Source organism: Anomaloglossus baeobatrachus, chromosome 1 (assembly GCF_048569485.1).
Source record: "Anomaloglossus baeobatrachus isolate aAnoBae1 chromosome 1, aAnoBae1.hap1, whole genome shotgun sequence".
Taxonomy (NCBI): Eukaryota; Metazoa; Chordata; class Amphibia; order Anura; family Aromobatidae; genus Anomaloglossus; species Anomaloglossus baeobatrachus.
The window spans coordinates 315,641,907-315,665,545 of record NC_134353.1 but is presented as its reverse complement, the minus strand read 5'-3'; the positions used below and the strand labels follow the sequence as shown (position 1 = coordinate 315,665,545).

The following is a 23,639-nucleotide window of genomic DNA, read 5'->3' as shown; positions in this document are numbered from 1 at the left end:
ACAATTGGCATTTAAAGTAGGAGCCTCTACGGCTGTGGCCTGGAGATAACATGAGAGTATATGATATTGGTTATCTCTAAGTCCATATTTCTACTTTTCCTTGCTTACGGGCACCTGATCTATCCCAAACTTCTGGTTTAATAAGACGGCCATTTGAATGTACTGTAGTGAACACCTCCCTAGACAAATCTAAATGTGATTTACTAATTAAAGGTATTTTAGAGTGTATTCATATTTTCTGGAAAAAATTGGTTGTTACATGAGAAAATTTTATTTGTTACTAAAAATACCATTGTTCTCAGGAATAGGTGGAATTTTTAATTTAATCGTTAATGGCAAGTTTTCTAGGTCACATAGGTAGACCGGTAGACTTCTATGGTGTCCGGTTACCATGGAAAATTGTGCAGCACCAACGAGCTCTTTTCAATAGAGCTTGTAATTCCATCCATGGATCAAGCCAGATTGAATGCAACTGCACTCCTCTAATGCTGCAGAGGCAAAGCTGACTCTACTTGTAGCATCGGAGACTGCACAGTGTGGGAAAGCAATGCAATCACGCTGTCAATCAATCAGGAGCTAAAAAATAAAGATGTAACAGCCTTTATGTCACTTCCTTTGTATTGCTGAAATAGATCATGAAAAACAATGATCAATGAAACCTAGCACTAACACTTCTTTGAGTTTAAAGGCAGCTTTTTTCTACAGTAAATAGAGAATACTGAAAGTGTGGTTCTCGGATGATTCCTGGCTGTTATCAGCAGGACATCACCTGTATCACAGTCTGTCCGTGTCCTGCTTTAATACATTTTTCACTTAACAGCCTTCAGTAAGTTTTGTAATTCTGAAAAAAATCATGTTTATTGATAAATCAAAGAAAAAAAAATATTATCGAAAGAGAGACTTATTGTTAGGAATGAAAGCACGGTAAAAGTTTACCCCATTGTCATAGCAGCCTGCAGCAGCTCCTTTTGCGCAGCATGTTGCTGCCAGTGAGACTATGGCTTTCACTAGGTGACCTATTTCTTCAAAAGTGGCATTGGAATACTTCCTGCTGTTCATGATGACCGCTCTGGAGAGAACAAACCATATCAATAGATGTATTCTTGGAAATAGAAAATTCAAATGAAAGCTCAGTCAATAACAAAAAATATGTCCATTTATACAGAGAGAGCTATAAGAGCACAGTCACATTTATTAATATGGTATATTAGAAGAATATTATCGATACATAATGATATTCCACATCTGAACATTTGGATATTAAAGTAGTTTTCCACTACTAATGTGATACCCTTTCTTTTATCCTAACTCTTCCTATCTGAGATTTTCCTAATATACAGGATATTTGCTGTCTTCTCTGCTCCTATAAGCTTATCACTAAGAGGCTCATAAACACCTTCATTGTTGTTGTAGCTTTCATCTTTTTGCTTTGCAGACTAGAATCAGGCAAACTGAGTAGGGCACGTCTCTGTTGGGGGCAGGGCTGCCTCTCCATGAGTGACATGTATGCCCAAATTACACTTTAATATTCCCTCAGCCTCCACCAGTGATATGCCCTGCTCAGTTGGTCCAATTCCAGTCTGCAGCTGGAAGAATCAAAGCTACAACAATAAAGGTATTTTCAAGTCTCTTGGAGATAAGCTTACATGAGCTGAGTAGATAGCAGAAGTATATTAGGAAAGTGTTAGTTAGGAATAGTCAGGATAAAAGAAAGGCAATCAAGTTAGTAGTGGAAAACCTCTTTAACCAAAATTATGCAAATGAGGGGGCTTTCATATACGCTTGATGTGGCAAGGAGTTTGATGCACTGTTACGCCTTCTTTAATTTGCATACTAAGCAGTTCCATGGCCAGAGCGAGCACTGCCCGACCCTCAACCCTGGTGCTGCATGTCACACTGACTATGCAGGAGTCAGCGACATTCACATAGTTTGGAGGTGTGTCCCCCTATCATCTTAGTGTTTTGACAGCAGCTGCTGGTTCCTACACTGATACATTCAGAAGTGTAGTGAGCGCCTTCAGAGAAGATCCGATATATAACCCGCAGTGTTCAGTGCATCTCAAAATAGATCATTAACAGGGTTGACATTGGTAATTCTATGCATGCAATGAACAGAAGAGGAGCACAAAACTGATATCCTCTCTTAAACCACTCTCTACACTTCTGGGTGTAGCAAGTGGCAGCCACTGAAAGGAGCCCCTGATGAAAGGGGGCCTCCCTCCATACTATCTACATGCCACTGACCCCTTCATAGTCAGTGTGAATGCACAGTGCTGTAGTTAGCGTTTAGGTAGTTATCAAGGCATATTAAATCTTCATGGTTCCATGTTATTGAGCTGTAGATATGTAATGGAGAATAGCTTTATAATACAGCATATATTCAATGATTCTTGATTTTTTTCACATATTAGGTAGAATCAATGAAAACCATGATGTGTCTCAATGTAAAATTAGAGGTACATGGAGTAGCTCATAAAGGTCTAGCAGGGACTAAAATTTTGTTTCATAATTTGTTTATTGTGTGTAGGTGTGGTATGCGATAAAAACCTATGGACACTCTGAGACTGGATTGGACCAGTACTTATTAGCTACTGAACAGGTACCAGCTCTGCAGCAACCGGCAGCTCACAAACTGCTTGAGACTGACAAGAGTGTTGGTGGTAGAAGATAGCGGAGGGTGAGTATAAGAGTAGGGGCTGGGGACTTAGATTGGAAGCACCACTCCATAGGTAAAAAAAACAAACCTTAGGAGTAGTGCTTTAATCAGTATAGGGACTCGGTACTTAAATCTGTCTTACTTATTGCCATTACAACCGACCGGCCTATATTTAGTGCTCTATGTAGCTTAAAAAGAACCTGGATGTTATCTTATTTATTTTACCCAACATTTTGGTGCAGCACGAAGTTGTCAGAACTTGGATCACTATTGCAATTAGTTATATTTTTCTCTGAACCGCTGCAGCATTTTAGAGAAAATACATTTTAAAGATCCAACTGACGACCATTGCCGGAAATAAGATTAGACTAGTTCAACCCCAACCGGCTCTTCCCAGTGCCGTAGCAGGTGATTGACAGGTCTATCTCTTGTGTGTGCAGTTTGGCAGCTTTATTTTTATATAGGTATAATCCTACATACACTAAGCGCTGGTGGTGATGGAGGTGGTGATGGCAGGCATGTAAACTTTAAGTATAGCATGTTCATTAGCAGCCGAGATATGATGAATCCATTTGCATGTGGTGCAAATTCAAAGAGGCAGTGAGGGGTATCACCAGGGATTTGCTACAACTATGAGACGATATTGGTAATCACAGTCTGGTCCTTTGTAGTAAAGATTTGCTTTTGAAGTATTAGCTTTTAATTTGAGCACAGAAATTACATTACTTTTTCTAATTTTGTAGTGTTTTAGCCTTTGTGGTATAAAGTAAATGAGTGACATGTAATCAGCAGTCCACGAGGGCCTATATACTGCCCATGGCTAGTAACCATCAGTATATTTGAAGTTTAGAAATGTAATTAAGTATCACTGACTGTTTAATGCATTTCCCAATAATGTGGTAATTGCTTATTCTCACTGGAGACAAACATATAATGAATGATTAATTCTCGACACATGCTATCTAATGGAGCAGCATACAAGACTGCCACGTGGAAAGGGACATATTTAATTAAAAAGACAATGTATTCTGATGAATGTGCTCCTTCTAAAGTTTTTGCTGGATAGAATAAATTGTTCATGGCATTTCAATTTAGAAAGTGCATTTCTCGAATCTTCTTCTATGAAACATGAAAACATAAGCAGGTTATAACTAGTACATTGTATTAAAACTTACGCAGCAGAAAATTTTTCTGTTCCAAGCATGGTGAATTCCTGGCATACCCTATCTCTTTCGTACAGCTTTCCTAGAAAGGCAAGAGAAAGTAGTGAGATGGTAGTTGTATCAACCATGACACAGTAACAGAAATATATATATATATATATATATATATATATATATATGCATTATTGCGTTTGTAATACTTGGACACTGTAAATTGGTATCATTTGTAGACCGTATATTAGAGTTATTTGACATTTTATGTTGGTAATTGTATTGTTGGTATTATCTGGACATTGTACATCGGTATTTTTCGGGTTTATAATATTTGGCTACAAAGGCATTGCTAAAGTTTGTCTGTGGGATAGTATCAATGGTCCATTTGAAATAATGGTTTGTTTTTTTGGATAAAAGAGTATGGCAGCCTGTGCAGGGCTTAGCACAAATGTTCTCAGATATTTCTTGTAGATTTTTCTCCCCAGTGAGTGAGCGCTACCATTTTTTGCAAAGTGGTTTAGTCTGGACCTTTGTTTACTTTCTTTCTCTCTGCTCTGTAGGAATCAACTTTTAGGCCTAAAACACATGGCATGAAAATTGGACTGAGTGGAATGCGATAAAACACTAAATTCCACTCTGACCAATATTAGCCTATGTGTCAGCATCCATGACCGATTATTTTCTCAGCCCCAATCGGACCGAGAAAACAATCGCAGAAAGCTGCGATTGTAATGCGAGACTCTTTCTCTCGCACCCTTTCAAGTCTATGAGGAGAGAGAAAGATCGCACTACACTTGCGGTACACCGGTGTACCGCGAGTGCAGGGTGAGAATGTAAATAGCTGGCAACAGAGGAGAGAAGGAGATAAAACCCTCCCTCTCCTCCTCCGTGCCAGCCAACTCCTCCTCAGAGCTGGCCCGCCCCTCTTCAGAGCCGGCCCATCCCATGCAGCTGAGGTCCGATTGCATGATCGAACCTCAGTCGCAGTGACACTCGCATGACACTCGGCCCCTGCTGTGCTGCCAGTGTGAGCCGAGTGTCATGCGAGGGTCACATTAGTCCCAGTGTGGCCTCGGCCTTATAATCAGAAATGTGAAAATGAGGTGTCCCACTGTCTGTAGTTTCTGCACCTGGGTAGTCCTCCCATCACTCTACTGAGGAATGAAGATGTTAATCTACACTGACAAGCAAAAAGATAACAATGTTTTAAACTTTTGACTTTCAGGCTCCATACATCACCATGCACTACAGCTTCAAACATGAGATTATCTTAATTTTATAGACAATCATCTTCTCTATCTCATCCATAAATTTGACTTACAACTATTTATCATATGATTAGTTATACAGATTCTTGTCTTGACACTGCATTGTTACTGTTTTGCTCCTGGTGTTTGAAAAATCTTTTTCTTCCTGTGTATTACAAATTACAACCTGTTCTTACATTCCCTAATAGCTCAGTGTAATATTAGTTTGTTTTGCAAGCGACAGATCACTGATTTGAATCCAGGATCTACCATGAAGAAAATCCCCCCCCCCAAAAAAAAGCATCATGCAGCTCATCAATAGTAGTTTTTTGGACAAAAAATTGCCAAATTGCACCATGTGAATGCCATGACAGTTGTAAGAATTCAAAATGAATTCTGTTCATTCATTTAAAAGCCAAGAGGTGGAAATCCAGGCAAAATATCAGAGTGAACAAGTTGGCTCATAACAAGTTTTATCTGCTCTTGCTTGAAAAACATGGCAGTGGAGGTAACTCATATTCTTATAGTATGATCATAGATGTCCATGCAAGCAGTGTGAGACACATGTTACATAAATCAAGAATGGTTGCCCAAAAAAGTGAAGAGGTCTCGACTTCAATATCATCATAAGAAACATTGGTATGAGTTTGCAAAAAAAGTATGAAAAATGGACGGTAAAAGATTGTAAATGTATGATTTGGAGGTGCAAGTCAATAGACTAGGCTCTGATCAGTGAAAATGGGTCTAGAAAAAACAAGGGAAAAAGGGGCTAATGGATCGAGAAATTGAAAAAACCGTCAAGTTCGGTGGAGGAAACCTAATGATAGGGGTTGTTTTACAGTGATAGGGCAAATTCACTATTCAAGGCTCAAATGACATCAAATTTCAAAGCAGAAATTGTAGCAAGATATAAGCCCTAGCAGGATTTTTGGCCTGCTTGGAGTATGCTTAAAATATAAGCCCTGTTCCAAAAATAGCCTACTTGCGGTGTTTATCATACTACCGTGTTTCCCCAAAAATAAGACACTGTCTTAGGCCTCTGCCACACTTACGTGACAAAATGTAACGTTTTTGTCATGTATGTGTTAAAGGGGTGGTTTTGACCCGTGTGCCTTGTTTATGGCACGTACGTGTTCTCCGTGTGTTATACGTAATAACACATGGACAACGGAAAGCCCCGCCTTACCTGCACCATCCGGCGCTGTCTGTGGTGCTGAATGACAGCGCGCAGCCAAAGTCACGCCCCGCTGACGCTGCTTCCGGCCCCCAGTGAAGAAAAAGCGTTGTTCAAATTCACTGGGGGACGGATGCAGGGGACAGCCGCGGCAGAGACTGCAGGTATAGTGGAGGTGAGTATGTGTTTTAATTATTTTTACACTGACACGTGTCTTTCTCCGGCGCGTGTCACACGAGCCCGCATGAACACTACATCCGTGTGGTACGGGTGCAGGCCGTGTGACACCCGTGCTGCCGGAGCAACATGGATATGTCAGCATTTTTCAAAAACACAGACACACGTAAGTACGGAACGGACACACGTTCCGTTCCTGAATACTTACGTGTGTCCAAAAAAATAACAATACATAGGAACACGTGGGCCCATGTCTCTGGTACGTGAAAAAAAAGGCACACACATACCGGAGGCACGTGAGTGTGGCAGAGGCCTTATATATTTTTTTTCCCTGGAAAAAGTGTTAGAGCTTATTTTGGGGAAAACACAAGTGGTTTAAAGTTTACCCCTCAACATACTCATACACATCAGATCGCACACAAACACACACACACACACACAATCACACAACAGATCGCACACACACACACTAACCACATCAAGCGATATTGATTGCTTATGGCCGGCAGAGAATTGTGGGACGCAGTGCACTGGAGCATGAGGACCTGCAGTGGAATGCATTGAGTAGCTGCAACTGGATTGCTTCTCTGAATTCCAGCCGCAGGTCCTCTATGCACTTTACCCACAGGTGCTCGCGCTCCACTGCACTGTGTCCCAGGTCCTTATGCCATCCAGAAGCAATCGATATCGTGTGTGATCAAAGTACCTGCATGCTTGTTTTTAGCAGAATGTATGTTCATTTTGAATTACACTTTTAATGCCATATAATATGCAAAAATGGGGAAAAAATTCAAAGTTGGGTGAAATAGAGAAAAAAATTCAATTATGGTTAAAAATTAGCTATCAACATGATTTTTCATGTTAGTATGATAATGGCGATACGAAACTTACAAATTTTTGCATTATCATATTTTTCGTTTTATAAAACGCACCGGATTATAAGACACATCCCAAATTTAGAGATAAATAATTTTTTTAAAAAAAAAAATAAAAATGGGGTCCGTCTTATACTCCAGTGTTGTCTTACCAGAGGGGGGCAGCAGTGGTAGTGAAACGGGGTCACAGGAGGCAGAGGTTGTGCTGAAAGCCGCGGCGGGTCCGTGGTGGCAGCAGTGGCGGGTCAGTGGCGGCAGCAGTGGCAGGTCAGTGGCAGCAGCGGTGGCGGGTCAGTGGCATCAGCAGCGGTGGGTGAGCAGTGGCAGCAGCGGCAGCGGGTCAGTAGTGACAGCAGCGGAGGCAGATCAGTGGAGGAGCAGGCCGGTGCGCTAAGTGTCCCAGTTTGTCCACGGTCTCGGTTCAAATGATGGCACCTAGAGCGTCGCATGCGCAGATGGAGCTCTATCCAAGGGCTCCATCTGCCCAGGCGCTGACTCCCAGAGCGGCGCGTGCGCAGATGGAGCTCTCATCCAAGAGCTCCATCTGCGCATGCCCTGATTCCCGGCACCATCATTTGAAACCTGGACCGCGAACACACTGGGACACCTGCCACACAGCCACCACAGTCCGCACAGCCACCGACCCGCACGCACAGAGTGGCAGACAGCAGGCCGCCCGCCCACCCGCACAGAGAGGCAGCCGGTTTCCAAGACAGAGAAGCAGCCGGCACCGACAGGCACCGGCTGCCCGCACGCAGCCACAGGCACTCGGCCGCCCGCACGCAGCCACAGGCACCTGGCCACCTGAACGCACCTTGTTGCTGCACAGAAAGCCCCCCCCCAGTAAGATATATTCGGATTTTAAGACGCACCCCTCATTTTCCTCCCAAATTTTTCGTAGGAAAAGTGCGTCTTATAATCCGAAAAATACGGTATTTTAATTGTCAAAAAACTCTAATCTTTGTAGAAAAATGTTATCTTTATGGGTTTGTTTCCATTTTAGGAGCATCTATCAAAAGAGCTATGTGAGAGCTTGTTTATTTCAGGTACTGTACATAGGATGTTTACATTGCTTTTATTGCTTTCTTTAAAGGTGGTGTACTGACTGAAAAAAGTTATAGAATTTTGATTTCTTTTCTTTACCGCAAGGATTAATTATTTTTATATTTTCTTAGATCAGAATTTTAAATGTGCAGACTGTGGCTGTCTTAAAGGGTGTACAAAGATGATAGCAATAGGGGGCCATCATTAGGTGCTGCTTGATATGGCTTCCCATCAGCATCTAGTGATTGCGTCAGTAAAAATTTAAGTGAGTAACAAAAGCACATTTGTTCGGGCATTGAAATGCCAAGTGCCCCATCCTTCCCTTTCACATCATCTATTGTGGGAGACTCGGCAGGACATACTCATCAAAAATGGCCCTCAGGTCATTCTGTAATCAACTGACTTGGAACAATTTTTATCTAATGTGTATGGTGGCGATTAGATGTATATTTTATTTCTTTTAGTCCTCACCCCACCTTTGTTGTGCTACTTCTTTCCATCAAACAAGTCTATGTCACAAATACTTCATAGGAAATTAACATTTTAGATCTTATTTTCTCAAAATTTTGCACTATTTATTCCTATAAAAAATAGTAATAAATTGATATTTCCAACAACATATGATGTCGGACAGTGTCAGCACTGATTTTTGACAGTTTCAGATTGTATAGGGAGACGACTAAAACTGGTAACGCCCAATTGGCAATCTATTTTTATGAGGAATAACAGAGGAATGACACAGTGCTGAGTTTTAAAATAAGATGCGCCATAATTGTCAGATTATGGCAAATTAGTTACAAAATATGAGAGGAGACAGGAAATATGACAGTTCCCTGTTGATGTTTAAAGTTGTTGTTAATTAATAGGATGTACAGTACAATAATGTTTCTTTTACATGTGAAAATGCAGGGATTCCTCGAGTCATCTTGTAGTTGGGCATTACACAGTCTGACTGCTCTAACTGTAGAGAACCCTTTCCTTTTTAGCTGCCGGAATTGCCCTTCTTACACACAAAATGCATATTTCCTGGTTCTATGTAAAGTCTTTTGAAGGAATAAATCATGTGCCAGTCCTTTGTATTGACCACACATACATTATACATGTAAATGAGATCTCATCTGAGTTGCCTTTTATCCTAAGCTGGACTTCTCCAACGTTTTTAGCCTTATCATAGAAAAGACTTTCCATCTTGTTTAATAGTCTAATTGCCTGTCTTTGAGGCGGCTTGAATGTTCCTATATCCTTTTTACTACATGTCCTTTATGGCTATTTAACTGTATCAGCATGAGCTGCTTGTTTGGACACCAGAAGAGAGCAGCTCCAGTTTTTTTCTGGTGCATGGTATGTACAAGACCCTAACTAAAAAATAATAATAATTTTGATAAGAACAATAATTATAATAAAGTTCAATGTGATGAAAGATGGAAATTATTTGCTACTTACAAGACTTAGCACATTAAAGGCCCCATTAGACGCAACGACATATCTAACGATATGTCGTCAGGGTCACGGAATTCGTGACACACATCCGGCGTCGTAAGCATCGTTAGCGACGTTGTTGCGTGTAACAGTTAGGAGCGGGTGTTAACGATCAAAAATACTCACCTAATCTTTGATCGTTGACACGTCGTTCATTTTAAAAATCTCGTTGGTCGTTCTGGACGTAGGTTGTTCGTCATTCCTGAGGCAGCACACATGTGACACCCCAGGAATGACGAACAACAGCTTACCTGCGTCCTCCGGCAATGAGGTGGACGTGTCGATAATGCTGCTGGTCTCCGCCCCTCCGCTTGTATTGGTCGGCCGCTGTGTGATGTTTCTGTGATGGCGCACGAACCTACCCCTTAACAAAGAGGTTGTTCACCGCCCACAGCGATGTCGCTAGAAAGGTAAGTATGTGTGATGGGTGTTAGCGATATTGTGCGCCACAGGCAGCGATTTGCCCATGACGCACAAACGATGGGGGCGGGTATGCTCGCTAGTGATATCGCTAGCGATATCGTAGCGTGTAAAGCCCCCTTTAGTCTCTACCTATGACACTATCCTGGACAGTTCTTAAAGAAACTACATATATAAATTAAGAATAAATGTAACAGAAAATTTACTTGTTCCCACTGTTTATTAGTTTGCACAGTTTTCTGCACGGTTCTGAAACAATCAATGTTGTGCAAACCTGACAAAGGATCAAATAACAAAAAACAAAGCCATCATGTCATTTGAATACATCTTTTATGTGGGCATTAAATTGTCATTGGTTATTGTGAATACATAAGCTTATATAAACAGTGATTAAAGTGTAAAATAGATGAGGAAATGATCAATCACTTGACTCATCGACCAACAAATCCATAATAGTTACAGTTGAAACCAGAAGTTTACATCCACTATCTAAAAAGACACATCTGCATGTTTTTCTCCGAATCTGACATAAAATCAGAATAAACCTTTCCTGTTTTAGGTCAATTAGGAACCAAAATTATTTATATTTGCCAAATGCCAGAGTAATTAGAGAGAATGTTTATGGCATTTTTTTTCAGCAATATTGAAAGTTTATATACATTTCATTAGTGTTTGGTACCATTGCCCTTAAACTGTATGACTTGGGTCAAACATTTTGGATATCCTTCCACAAACTTCTCACAATAGTTTGTAGAAATTAGGGCCCATTACTCCTGACAGAACTGGTGTAACTGAGCCATGTTTGCACCTGCCTTTTTAACCTTGCCCATAAATTTTCAATAGGATTGGGATCAGGGCTTTCTGATGGCCACTCCAAAACATTGACTTTCAGCTCCTTAAAGATGGTGGCTAAAACTGACTAGCAGGACACTACATCTTTTAGTATAGCTTGCAGCAACGGCTGTACATTGTACCGTGGGTTATCTACAGAAGTTGCTAATACAGTGAGTTTGAAAAATGATTTCACTGCAGAGTACAGCACTAATCATTTTTTGTGAAAGTGTAGATATGGTTTAAAAGTTTTGGTCTGATTGTTTATTACATATATCCCAATATTTTTCAAATTATGACTCAAAATGATAAAGTTTAATTTTATGATTTAAATTCCAGTTTTCAAAGTGTTTAAAGTTTGTGAAATAATTTTTGAAAACAGAACATAATAAAATGTAAAGTAGACATATATACTTAATGCACAGTATAAAAAATTCTAATAAGCACTTTCCTGTTCTGTACTTGCACTTTTGGACCTCATTGAACCTTTTAGGTATGCTTAATTGTATTTATCTACTTTTGATGTGCTTTACCTTACTTTAGCTTAAAAAAAAGAGAAAACAACAACAAAACAAGTAGACATCGAAATAATATTGCTACATACGAAATAGTACTTTCTAAAACTTTTAGGCGTATTCAATGCATTTCACATAAAAAAAATAAAAATAAAAAAGAAAATAAGTGCAAAATAATTCACTTACTCAATGATAATAATTTAGCTTAAAAAGCATGTTCTTGAATTCTGGAACATTTTCTACAATTACTGCTCAAATGAATAGTGAGATATTCATCCTTTTGTAGAAGAGATGTCTCTCACCCACATATTGCATGGAGTAGCCAAAAGCACAAGTCAGAATATAAATGTTTGTCATTTTCCCTATAATTTTTATCTAATAACTTTAGAGTTTTAGAAGTTTTTCATTGACAGTGACTGAAAGAAAAATGCTGAAAGATAGAAAGCCCAAATAGATCACATTGAAATAGCTTAACTGCAGAACTGTTGAAAGTAGTTTTTCTAGTTGAGAAAGTAGCTTTATGGAGACAGATTTGCTGTGGTCTCTTAGGCATTTAAGCAAGGTCCTGACTTGTCAGTTTCAGCTTTCTGGCTTTTTACACTTGAATAGATTGGGCTCATAGTTTAATAAGAATGTTCTTGAAATTATTTGTGACAGATGCATAAGGCTAAATTCCAATGTAGAATCCACTGAGGAGACACTTGGGTACAATCTGCTACGTTACAGGACCGGCATTGTAAGTAGGATTTAACAAAATCTCATTCCCATGCTGAGAAAAATCCACTGTGTAAAAGCAGATTTGAAATCTATATTATGTATATTTATATTGGGACCAGATATCTTTGAGTATTTCAATCCTTGCAAAACAATGGGGTAAAATGTGTAGAATATCCGTATCCTTCATGCAGTAAAATTTGCATTTCTATTTACCACTGTGGATTTTCTCTATAGTTTCTGCTGTCAAAAATGTGTTATATTTATGCCATGTGAGAACTTCCCCTTAGAAAGAAATTAATAACGTTGTTAAAAGTATAATTAAAAAAAGGCAACAAAAGAGGATTAACATTTTCTCAAAAAATTGAGCAATTAATTACAGCAACAAGAGGTCAGCAGTTTTAACCTGCCAGGCCTCCATCTTTATTGGAGGGCTTTGCTGCATCCTGTCATTGCATTAGATCCTTTGGCCTGGGCAGGTTAAAACTGCTGCCCTCTTGTTGCTGTAAGTAATAAAGGTATAATTAGAAGAAATCTCAATGCCAGTACAAAGCCAATGTGAATAACATTCCTTATATTAAAGGTGTTGTCTAGAGTTGAGCGCGGTTCGCGGTTCGAGGTTCTCCAGTTCGCGGCTCGAGTGATTTTGGGGGCTGTTCTAGATAGAACTAGAACTCGAGCTTTTTGCTAAAGCTCGATAGTTCTAGATACGTTCGAGAACGGTTCTGTGAAGCCCCGCAGGTGTTGTATCAGTGCAGGTGCGTTACCTTCAGGGACTCCACGTTGCTGGATCTCCGTCACTGGTAGGAAATCTTCTTGTTTTGATCGTGACGCCACTCTCAGATTTGCGGTCAGAGGGGACCGCCACTGCAGATTAGGAGGCACCTGGGGCTGATGGTGGGTGCAGTCGGGTGTAGTAGCCTCCTGAGAGTGAGGCAAGCCCCAGGGCCCTTTGTAAAGCTGTAGTACCACAAGTCGCAGAATGACCACACACAGGCAGAGTGTCTTTCAGGGTTTTTACTCACTTCAGGTGGCAGGGTGAGTAACCCGGGCGTAGCTGGGATGAACCAGGTGGGAACCAGGTATCCTTCCGGCTGACTGTATGAGGGTGACTACAAACTCGCCGTCCTTAGCCCTTGGTGGTTTGGGGTGACCCCGACTTTGAGTCCCTATGGGGGTCACCCAGGGAAGATGCTCCAAGCCTCTCTCCCCTTCTTGTGTTGCCGTGTGCTTGTTCCCCGGGCCAGGCCACTCCAGCCTCTTGCCTCCTGTGACCTATGGGCCCTACTTGCGGTTACGTGGCTGCGGCTTTTGGTTGTTGTGGTGTGGGCTGTAAGAGCCCCACACCGGCAGGTTTAGCAGGGAAAGGTGAATCTATCCTCGCTTCGGGATCTGCCGCCCGGTTGGGCCTGGTGCTCTCTAGAAGTCTCCTTACTTCCCACTCCGTTGCACTCGCTAGCTGAAGCTGGCTTTCAGGCAGCACTTCTAGTTGACCGTTCTCCCCCGTCTGTAGTCACTGCGCGGGCGCTGTTAGACAGCAACAGCCCCACAGGTCTGCTCCTCACTGAGCCCTATGGAGTTCTCCTTCTAACTGACTCACTGCTCCTCCTCTCCTGTTCTTGCCTACGCCACCTAGCAACCAGACTCTCCACCACACCCCTTGAGAGGAGATGGAGGCTTTTAACCCCCTGCCACTATTCCAGTGGAGGTATAGGCTTTGCCCCCTCCTGGGATCCCCAGGGGTCCTCTCATGGGTACATGTGTGAGACCTGATCACTATGCGCCTGTGTTCCACACCCCTGTCAGCCTTCTGGATTACCTGTATTGTACTGTCCCCAGCATGGGTGCAGTACTCAGTGGTGCCTGACCAGGTCAGGGGCGCCACAGTTCTAGCAGCAAAAAGACCAGCTAATTACTAGCTGGCTTTCCGCTGTAATAGTGTAAGTCACTCTGTGACTCACACTATTATGAAATTTCTGTGTATAGTGTGCGGGAACAGCGCATTCAGATCACTGCTGTATTTTTTTTTTTCCTTGTCTTCCTTCCCTAAGCGCGCGTGTAGTGGGGCGGGCCAGCATGTCAGCCAATCCCAGACACACGCACAGCTAAGTGGACTTTTAGCCAGAGAAGCAACGGCATGGGTGATAGGATGTCCATGTCACATGTCCCTGCATTATAAAAACGTACATTTTCCTCCAGCATGCCATTATCTGCCTTCTGCGTCCTTGGTGTCAGTCATCACTGGCGCAGCTCCTATCTCCGATACTGCTGTATACGCTCCATACACAGCGCTGTACAGAATAGGGATAGAAGTTTCTATCAGTCCTTTTAAGGGCTAATAACGGCAGGGTCAGAGCCATAGGTGACAGGTCCAGGAAAACAGAGTTTAACAGCTACACAAGATGACAGCATCTGTGTAGCTTAGGTCAGGGATTTCCTCGCTGCATTTCCCCATTAGGAGGGATAGAAAGGGAGGCTTCCTTTCCTCTACCCAGACCCACAACCCTGCCACTGTACCCTCCTGCCCTTTGCACACTCAAACTCATTGTTACTAAGCCATTATACTAGCAAACACTGAGTGAACTTAGTGGCATCCTAAACATGGCTGTTGGACTTCTGTATTGTCCCACTAGTGCAAAGATATTTGCAGCACGTCTGCCTGCATTGCACACTCAAACTCATTGTTACTAAGCCATTATACTAGCAAACACTGAGTGAACTTAGTGGCATCCTAAAAGTGGCTGTTGAACTTCTGTATTGTCCCACTAGTGCAAAGATATTTGCAGCACGTCTGCCTGCATTGCACACTCAAACTCATTGTTACTAAGCCATTATACTAGCAAACACTGAGTGAACTTAGTGGCATCCTAAAAGTGGCTGTTGGACTTCTGTATTGTCCCACTAGTGCAAAAATATTTGCAGCACCTCTGCCTGCATTGCACACTCAAACTCATTGTTACTAAGCCATTATACTAGCAAACACTGAGTGAACTTAGTGGCATCCTAAACATGGCTGTTGGACTTCTGTATTGTCCCACTGGTGCCAAGCTATTTCTAGCACCTGTGCAGGACACCCTCCTGCTCTGTTTTTAATAAGCTATAATGATAGCAAAAAATACTGCCATTTAGTGGCATCATAGAACTGGCTGTTGTATTTCATTATTGTCCCACTGGTGCCAAGCTATTACTAGCACCTCTGCATGACACCCTCATGCACATTTTGCTACGCTAATGTTATAGCAAACTCAGGGAATTTATTGCTGCATTTGATAATTCGGAGGGATATAAAGTGAGGCTTCCTTTAGCTTTTCATTCTGTTCATAGACAGCATCTCCAAGTCCACACCCGAAGAGCAATTTCTCCTCCACGTGTAAGTGTGGAGAGGCAGATAGTGCGCATGCGTGTGCCGATTTACCCCAGCTGCAGCCTAACTACAGTGTTTCGCCTAGTGAGTATGCTCAGCCTGACTGTGCCATTCCTGAGGCTAAGTCTTCATTTCGGGATACAGCACATGCTCCCACACTTAGTGCGAAAAGCCTCTTTGCACAGGTACTTGCATTCCGTGCCGGGTCTAAGTCCTCTTTTGTGCCTAGACACCATGCTAAAGTCTTTTTTCAGAGACTGTATTTCATGCAACTGACCATGCTCAGGCACTTACTGCATCATTGACTAGGTCCGGTAATGAACTCTTTGGCCCTGCCCCTGATGTGGGGGGCCCATATAGACCACAGGGCATCAGGTGTCCTGACGATGTGGCCAGGCCACTCCCAAATGGCTTGCAGAGGCACGCCCCTATGACTTGTCACCTCATTATTGATGGTCAGACGATGACTGGTGAGGTGTTTGTGTCGTGGCAGCCATGAGGTCATTATTGAAGTTGCGGTTCCAAATAGGACGCTAGTTATGCCACTCATGACGTGTCACTCTGCTTTTGTCTCCAGGAGTTGCATTGTGGTCCACCCTGGTTTGGGGCGGACCCAGGTTATAAAACGGGCTGGAGCCAACAAGGAGGTGCGCAGTCTTCTATTATGCTCCGAAAGAGCACACCTCCATGTGTTGAACCCATTGCGGCTTTAGGCCAGAGGTAGGCAGGGATAGGGCGTCGATGCAAGCCGCCACCACAGTAGGTAATGCAGAACGGTTAAGACCAGCTCCTGTCCTACAAGTCCTGCTTGTGCAGCCCAGTGGCATTAACAGGACTGCTGCTGCTGATGCGCCTGCTGTCCACAGGTGTGGCCCCAATGCACATGGTCAGCGTACTCAATGGCCCCTGTGATGTTAACAGGGAATTCCTGGGCTGGGTGGGCGTGTGGACCCTGTGACACTAACAGGGCTCCCAGTCTCAAGATCCGAGTGGCGTCTAACTCGGTTCAGGCAACTATTAGTTTCATAGCCACACAGATCTGTATCCTCCACCGAACCTTCCAGTTGCCAACCTCTCATTTTCCATCTGGGAGCACGGTGGACATTGACTGCTGATGGGGATATATACCTTTCTCTTTCTTTTCTTATTAATTTTCGTTATATAGCGGTAACATAGTATATACCACCTTATCCAAATCTGCCAATCCCACCGTAACAAATGGTGTTTCTTCATCAAATGTTACTTTCGCTTAACCAACAAACCCACGGACAAAAACTTTTTTCCCCTTTCCAACACACCTGTTCCCCTTTCCACCAGCATCTGTCTTTTTTCAACTCATTTGGTATATGACCAAAAGTGCAACTCTGCAGGGACACCGTACTCAACGCCATCTCAGCCCAGCAGCCAGCCCTCGGTCCCTCAGATGTGGACAAGTAAAAGCCCATTTCCTCCTATCCATGACAAAGCGTTGAGATTCACTCTGTGCAGCACTGGTGTTTACTAGAAAAGCAGATCTAAGAATCCGTACCACCTTCTGCAGATACTCCTCTATACGTGCGTCCCTTTCTATGGCAGGAATTATTTCGCCAAATTTTGTCTTGTACCGGGGATCTAACAGTGTGGCAACCCAGTAGTTAGCATTACTTCGAATTCGTACAATCCGAGGGTCATGTTGTAGGTAGTGCAGCAAGAAGGCGCTCATGTGTCTTGTGCATCCAGGAGGACCAAGTGCTTGATGTGTTGGTGGCAGAGAGGTGAGAATCGTGCCTCCTTCCTCTGCCCTCTCCCCCCAACCTCGCACAACCGAAATGTGAGCAAGCTCTCACTCATCTGCTGAGTCTTCCATGCCCATCGCAAGTTCGTCCTCCATTTCTTCATGGGCTCCTGCACATGCCTCAACAATTTTGCTGATACTATGCGCCCTTGTTAATCCCTATCCCCCACCATGACTGCCGCCTAGGTGCCGCTCACCGTATGGACCTTTAAGATCTTATTATCCCTTCTGCATATGACTCCTCCTGTACTTCCTCACCTTCCTCTTGGACCAACAACTGACTCCGAATAATGCTTACAGTGTGCTTCATCTTGTAGATGACCAGAATTGTCACGCTGACAATGGCATCGCCAGTGCTAAACATCTTCGTCGACATTTGTAAACTGTGTAGAAGGGTGCATAGGTCCTTGATCTGACACCACTCCAGCAGCGTGATCTGCACCACCTCTGGATCAAGTTAGCCCAGGGTATACGTCATACCGTATTTCAGCAGGGCTCTGCGGTGCTGCCACACGTGCTGCAACATGTGCAGATTCCAATTCCTGCGTGTCGGAACATCGCATTTCCGGCGTTTAACCGCCAGACCCTAAGACTTCCGGAGCGATAAAAGTTGTTGAGCTGCTGGGTGCGAAGGATGAAAGTGAGCACATAGCAGCGTGCCCGCTGCACAAGGCCACGTAGGCCGGGATGGTATTTTAAAAATTGCTGGAGAATCAGATTCAACACGTGAGCCATACAAGGCATGTGTGTCACAATGCCCTGACGAAGGGCCGCAGACAGGTTTGCATCATTGCCGCACACGGCTGTTAAGTCACCAACGTAGTCCACTCAATCAATTTGTACTCCAGTCGCCAGGTGACAACGTGTTCCTTTCGTGCATAGTGCTGATGATGGGAAAGGAGTCGATGCCTGCGGCGCAGGTGGACGCAGGCTATGGTCACCCACTGGGTTGCATTACCTTGACAGATACAGAACCACAGGCTGAATGTAGGTGGTGGGTATCTCACAGATGAAGTACCATCATTCAGCTACAACCAATGGGAAGACACCACACCCTTTTTTAGGCCCCTCCTGTCTGCAGACCACTGCCAGACAAAGCTATGAACCTCTTGTTACTGTTACCCCCAGTTCAGTTTTATGAGTTTGTGTGCTTGTTACCTGACTACTTTTCCTGCTTGCTGTTTATGTACCTCGTTGGCCGATCCGCATTTCACCTCTGCTTGTTTTCTGATTAAGTCCTGGCCATCCCATTCTGTTCCTCTTCCTCAATTAATGTTTTTGACCCTGCATGACTACTATTCTCTGGAACTGCAGCCTTCCACAGGTATTGATCAACTTGGGCCCTGTGTAATTCCAAATCACTGTATAGGGGTTAAAGGGTTTCAGGGTTCTGGGTGTCCAGCTTGGTGAGTGGCTTGCCTCTAGCCTATCCTTTACAGCCCATCTGAGTGTGTCGATCCAGGCAGGCGTTACACCGTGCCCTCTGCAGAAGGCCATGTAGGCCGGGATAGTGTTTTAAAAATTGCTGGACAACCAGGTTCAACACGTGAGCCATACAAGGCACGTGTGTCACATTGCCCTGAAGAAGGGTCGCAGACTGGTTTGCATCATTGTCGCACCCGACCTTCCCTGGCTGCTGGTTGAGTGGAGACAACCATTGATGAAACTCGGTCTCACTCTCCAGAGCTAACGGTCCACAATTCCTCAGCGGTGTCTCACATTTCCCCTACATTTCAAAGTAAACATTTGACCGCCTGATGGCCTTGAGCTCTGCTGCCAGCATAGTAAGGAGGTGTGTGGGATTCCTTGAGCGCAGTTACAAGGAAGGGTGGCCTGACCACACAGGGTTTGGGCCGAGGTGGAGGACCCACACGAGGTTGAGGAGGCAGAAGCAGTGGAGGAACTTGTACATACAGAGGAAGGATTGACACACAAGTCGTGGGGACGGCAAGACTTGTACAGCAAACCCTTCTCCATCTCTCACCATAGTTACCCAGTGCCCAGTCAGCAACATGTAACTCCCCTGTCCATGCTTACTGGTCCAAGTATCTGTGGTGAAATGCACCCTGTCACACACAGAGTTTCTCAAGGAATTGGTGAGGTTGTGTGCGACCTGCTGTGGTAGCGCGGGCACGCCTTTCTTGGAGAAGGAGTGACGACTGGCCATCGGCTCTTGGGGCACTGCAATGGGCATAAGGTCTCGAAAATCCTCGGTCTCAAAAGGGTGTAAAGGCAGCCTTTCTGTTGCCAACAAGTTGCAGATGATGAAACTAAACCTCTTAGGCATGTCATGCCCTTCGAAAATCATGTAAAACACAGCGAGGGGACTCCAACCACAGTCTCCCTCGTTGCCACTAATTGGGCCACACACACCCCACTTGACTGGCATCAGTTGACCCCCCTTTTGAAAAAGAAAAAGATGCTTGGCATGAAGCACTCTCAAAAATACGCGTGCCTTTCACCTCCCCTGGATGACCGAGGGGAAGAAAAGTCCTCTGAGAGCCATGACTTATTCATCTTGGTTCTTTTACAAACACAGCGAGGGGACTCCAACCACAGTCTCCCTCGTTTCCACTAATTGGGCCACACACACCCCCCTTGACTGGCATCAGTTGACCCTCTTTTGAAAAAGAAAAAGATGCTTTGCATGAAGCACTCTCAAAAATACGCGTGCCTTTTACCTCCCCTGGATGACCCAGGGGAAGAAAAGTCCTCTGAGAGCCATGACTTGTTCATCTTGGTTCTTTTACAAACACAGCGAGGGGACTCCAATCACAGTCTCCCTCGTTTCCACTAATTGGGCCACACACACCCCACTTGACTGGCATCACTTGATCCCCCTTTTCAAAATGAAACAGATGCTTTGCATGAAGCACTCTCAAAAATACGCGTGCCTTTCACCTCCCCTGGATGACCCAGGGGAAGAAAAGTCCTCTGAGAGCCATGACTTGTTCATCTTGGTTCTTTTCTCAAAAGCGAGGGGACTCCAACCACAGTCTCCCTCGTTTCCACTAATTGGGCCACACACACCCCACTTGACTGGCATCACTTGATCCCCCTTTTCAAAATGAAACAGATGCTTTGCATGAAGCACTCTCAAAAAAACGCGTGCCTTTCGCCTCCCCTGGCTGACCCAGGGGAAGAAAAGTCCTCTGAGAGCCATGTCCACATTGTCAGTGGACAGACACATGTACTTATCTGCCAGCAGACCCCCAGCAGCACTGAAGACAGGTTCCGAGAGAACGCTGGCTGCAGGACACGACAAGATCCCCAAGGCGTACGTGGCAAGCTCAGGCAATTTTTCCAGATTGGAAGCCTAAAATGTGCAGGACTCAAGTTGCACAATAATGGCATCGACGTTTCCTTGCATATACTCATATATCTGTGTGTCCTCCTCTTTTACCTTGTCCAGCTCTTTTGTTTTCGCATGAGTATATGTCCTTGTCACTTTCCCATGTGTTTGTGTTGTGTTGTGAGTTGTTTGTCACCTTTTGGACACCTTTGAGGGTGTTTTCCAGGTGTTTTTATGTGTTTGTGAATGCCTGCCATTGTTTCCTATGCGGTTCGAGTTCGGTTCGTTGAACGTTCGACGAACTGAACTCGAACGGGACCTCCGTTCGACGAACCGAACTTGAGCCGAACCACGACCGGTTCGCTCATCTCTAATGTTGTCTACTACTAGGACAATCCCTTCTGCTTTCACATGTTTCCCTTATTTAAAACAACAAATGCTTTGAAGATAGCATAATATGCATAATACTCAAACCATTATACAATATGTGCACCTTGCTTACATTTAGATCAGTGGTTCCCAAACTCCAGTCCTCATGACCCCGAACAGGTCATGTTTTCAGGATTTCCTTAATATAGCACAGGTGATGCCTTGATAATGATTCTATCACCTGTTAAATAGTAAGGAAATCCTGAAAACATGACTTGTTGGGGGCCATGAGGACTGGAGTTTGGGAACACTGATTTAGATGTTCACATATTTGACCTATAGGATTTCTGCACGCATTTTGTTTTAACACAAATGAACCTGTATTATAAATAACTCTCTTAGGAACCTATATTTCACAGATGTTACCTCCGTTTTTTTTTCTTTTTTTGGGGGAGTGCCCAATTCACTATTATGTGCTTTTCCCAGACCTCTGAAACATTTGTGCAACAAAAAGTTGGACAAAAATGCAGCAACTTTTTGCATTTTTCATCGCAGTCCTGACTGCTTTGCAAAGATAGGTGCAGTCTGGGTGAGATGGGGTGGGTAAGTCACCAAAGTTATACAATTTTATAAAAGTAAGTTTCACTAGAAATATACTCGAAGCCTCTCGCAGGGGAGCACGGCACTTGTAAGATGTGTCTAGTTCATTAAGTGGCGTGCACACCTTAATGAATTGGATGCATCTTTCTCCACCTTGCCTCTTCATTTAGGCCCTGTGCGCACAGTGCGTTTTTACCCGCGTTTTCTTTTTTTTTGCGTTTTTGCTGCAAAAATTTATTGAGAAAATGGTTGTAACCTTTCTGCAGACATTCCCCAGCAAAACCTAAGGAAAAAAAATAGCTGTGCTCACACTGCGTTTTTTTTCTCAAGAACATTCTTTCTGCAGAATTTCTTGAGAATAAGGCCTTGTGCACACTAGGCGTTTTTGCCGCGTTTTTAGCGGCGTTTTTTACCGCGTTTTTGTGCTGAAAACGCAGTGACATTGCTTCCCCAGCAATGTCAATGGGTTTTCATAAGTGCTGTCCGCACACAGCGTTTTTTTTTAGCTGCGTTTTTGTGATGACCACAAAAACGCAGCATGTCAATTATTTCTGCGTTTTCCACTGCGTTTTTCACTCATTGAATTCAATGAGATGTTAAAAACGCAATGAAAAACGCATATAGCCGCGTTTCTATGACTAAAAACGCAGCTATAAACGCAAGGGGTGGGCACTACAGTGACGTGTACAGGAAGAGGATTCCTTCTGTTGGTAAACACAGAAGCAGGAATCCTCCCGGTACCGTCACCGCTGCGTCCACCTCCCGTCCTGTGCATGTCAGCTCCGTGCGGCGCCATGTCTGGGCGGGAGGTGGAGGCAGCGGCGAAAACCAAAGTGAACAGTAGAAAAAAAAAAAATGTCATATATACTCACCTGTCCGCAGGGTCCCGGTGCCATGCCCGCTCCCAGCTCCTCCCGGTACCGCCGCTCTGGCTGTGTGCAGTCTCCCCGGGGCAGGACCTTGCTTGCAGGACCTGGCGCTGATCACCTGATGCAGTCACCTGACGCATCAGCTGATCGTAGTCTCGCCGGCTTCTTCGCGCTCGGCCGGCTATCAGCTGATCCTGCCGTCAGGGGACTTCATCAGCTGATTACCGGCAGCTGCTGCAGCAGCGATCGGACGGGATCAGACTCCTGCCCCATCGCTCCAGGAGCTGCCGGTAATCACCACAGCACATAAGTGAGTATTTTTCTTTTTTTTTTTTTTCTACTGATGCATCAGCTGATTGTATAATCGGCTTTTATACAATCAGCTGATGTGTGATGTGATTCAGGCACTTGATCCTGACACATCATCTGATCGCTTTGCCTTCCAGCAAACCGATCAGATGATATTGGATCCTGATTGGACGGCGCGGGACCCTGACCCAGGATTACTGCGGAGGGGGGTTTATTTCAATAAAGAGGGAGTCACTAATTGTGTTGTGTTTTATTTCTAATAAAAATATTTTTCTGTGTGTTGTGTTTTTTTTTTATCATTACTAGAAATTCATGGTGGCCATGTCTAATATTGGCGTGACACCATGAATTTCGGGCTTAGGGCTAGCTGATAATATACAGCTAGCCCTAACTCCATTATTACCTAGCTAGCCACCCGTCACCAGGGCAGCTAGAAGAGTTGGATACAGCGCCAGAAGATGGCGCTTCTATGAAAGCGCCATTTTCTGGGGTGGCTGCGGACTGCAATTCGCAGTGGGGGTGCCCAGAAAGCATGGGCACCCTGCACTGTGGATTCCAATCCCCAGCTGCCTAGTTGTACCCGGCTGGACTCAAAAATTAGGCGAAGCTCACGTCATTTTTTTTTTTTAATTATTTCATGAAATAATTAAAAAAAAGGGCTTCTCTATATTTTTGGTTCCCAGCCGGGTACAAATAGGCAGCTGGGGGTTGGGGGCAGCCCGTACCTGGCTAGCATACAAAAATATGGCGAAGCCCATGTCATTTTTTTTTCT

At 43.9% G+C, this 23,639-nt stretch overlaps 1 protein-coding gene across 1 annotated transcript in view; it reads right to left on the bottom strand.

Moving 5' to 3' along the window:
* Positions 1 to 23,639, bottom strand: part of GC (GC vitamin D binding protein) — a 383,851-nt gene that overhangs the window by 160,369 nt on the left and 199,843 nt on the right. Inside the window, exons 2-3 of the mRNA XM_075337198.1 lie at positions 3,832 to 3,901; positions 937 to 1,069 (exon numbers count right to left, since the gene is read on the bottom strand). Of these exons, the coding sequence (XP_075193313.1) occupies positions 937 to 1,069; positions 3,832 to 3,901 (203 nt within the window). The remainder of the gene's footprint in view (positions 1 to 936; positions 1,070 to 3,831; positions 3,902 to 23,639) is intronic.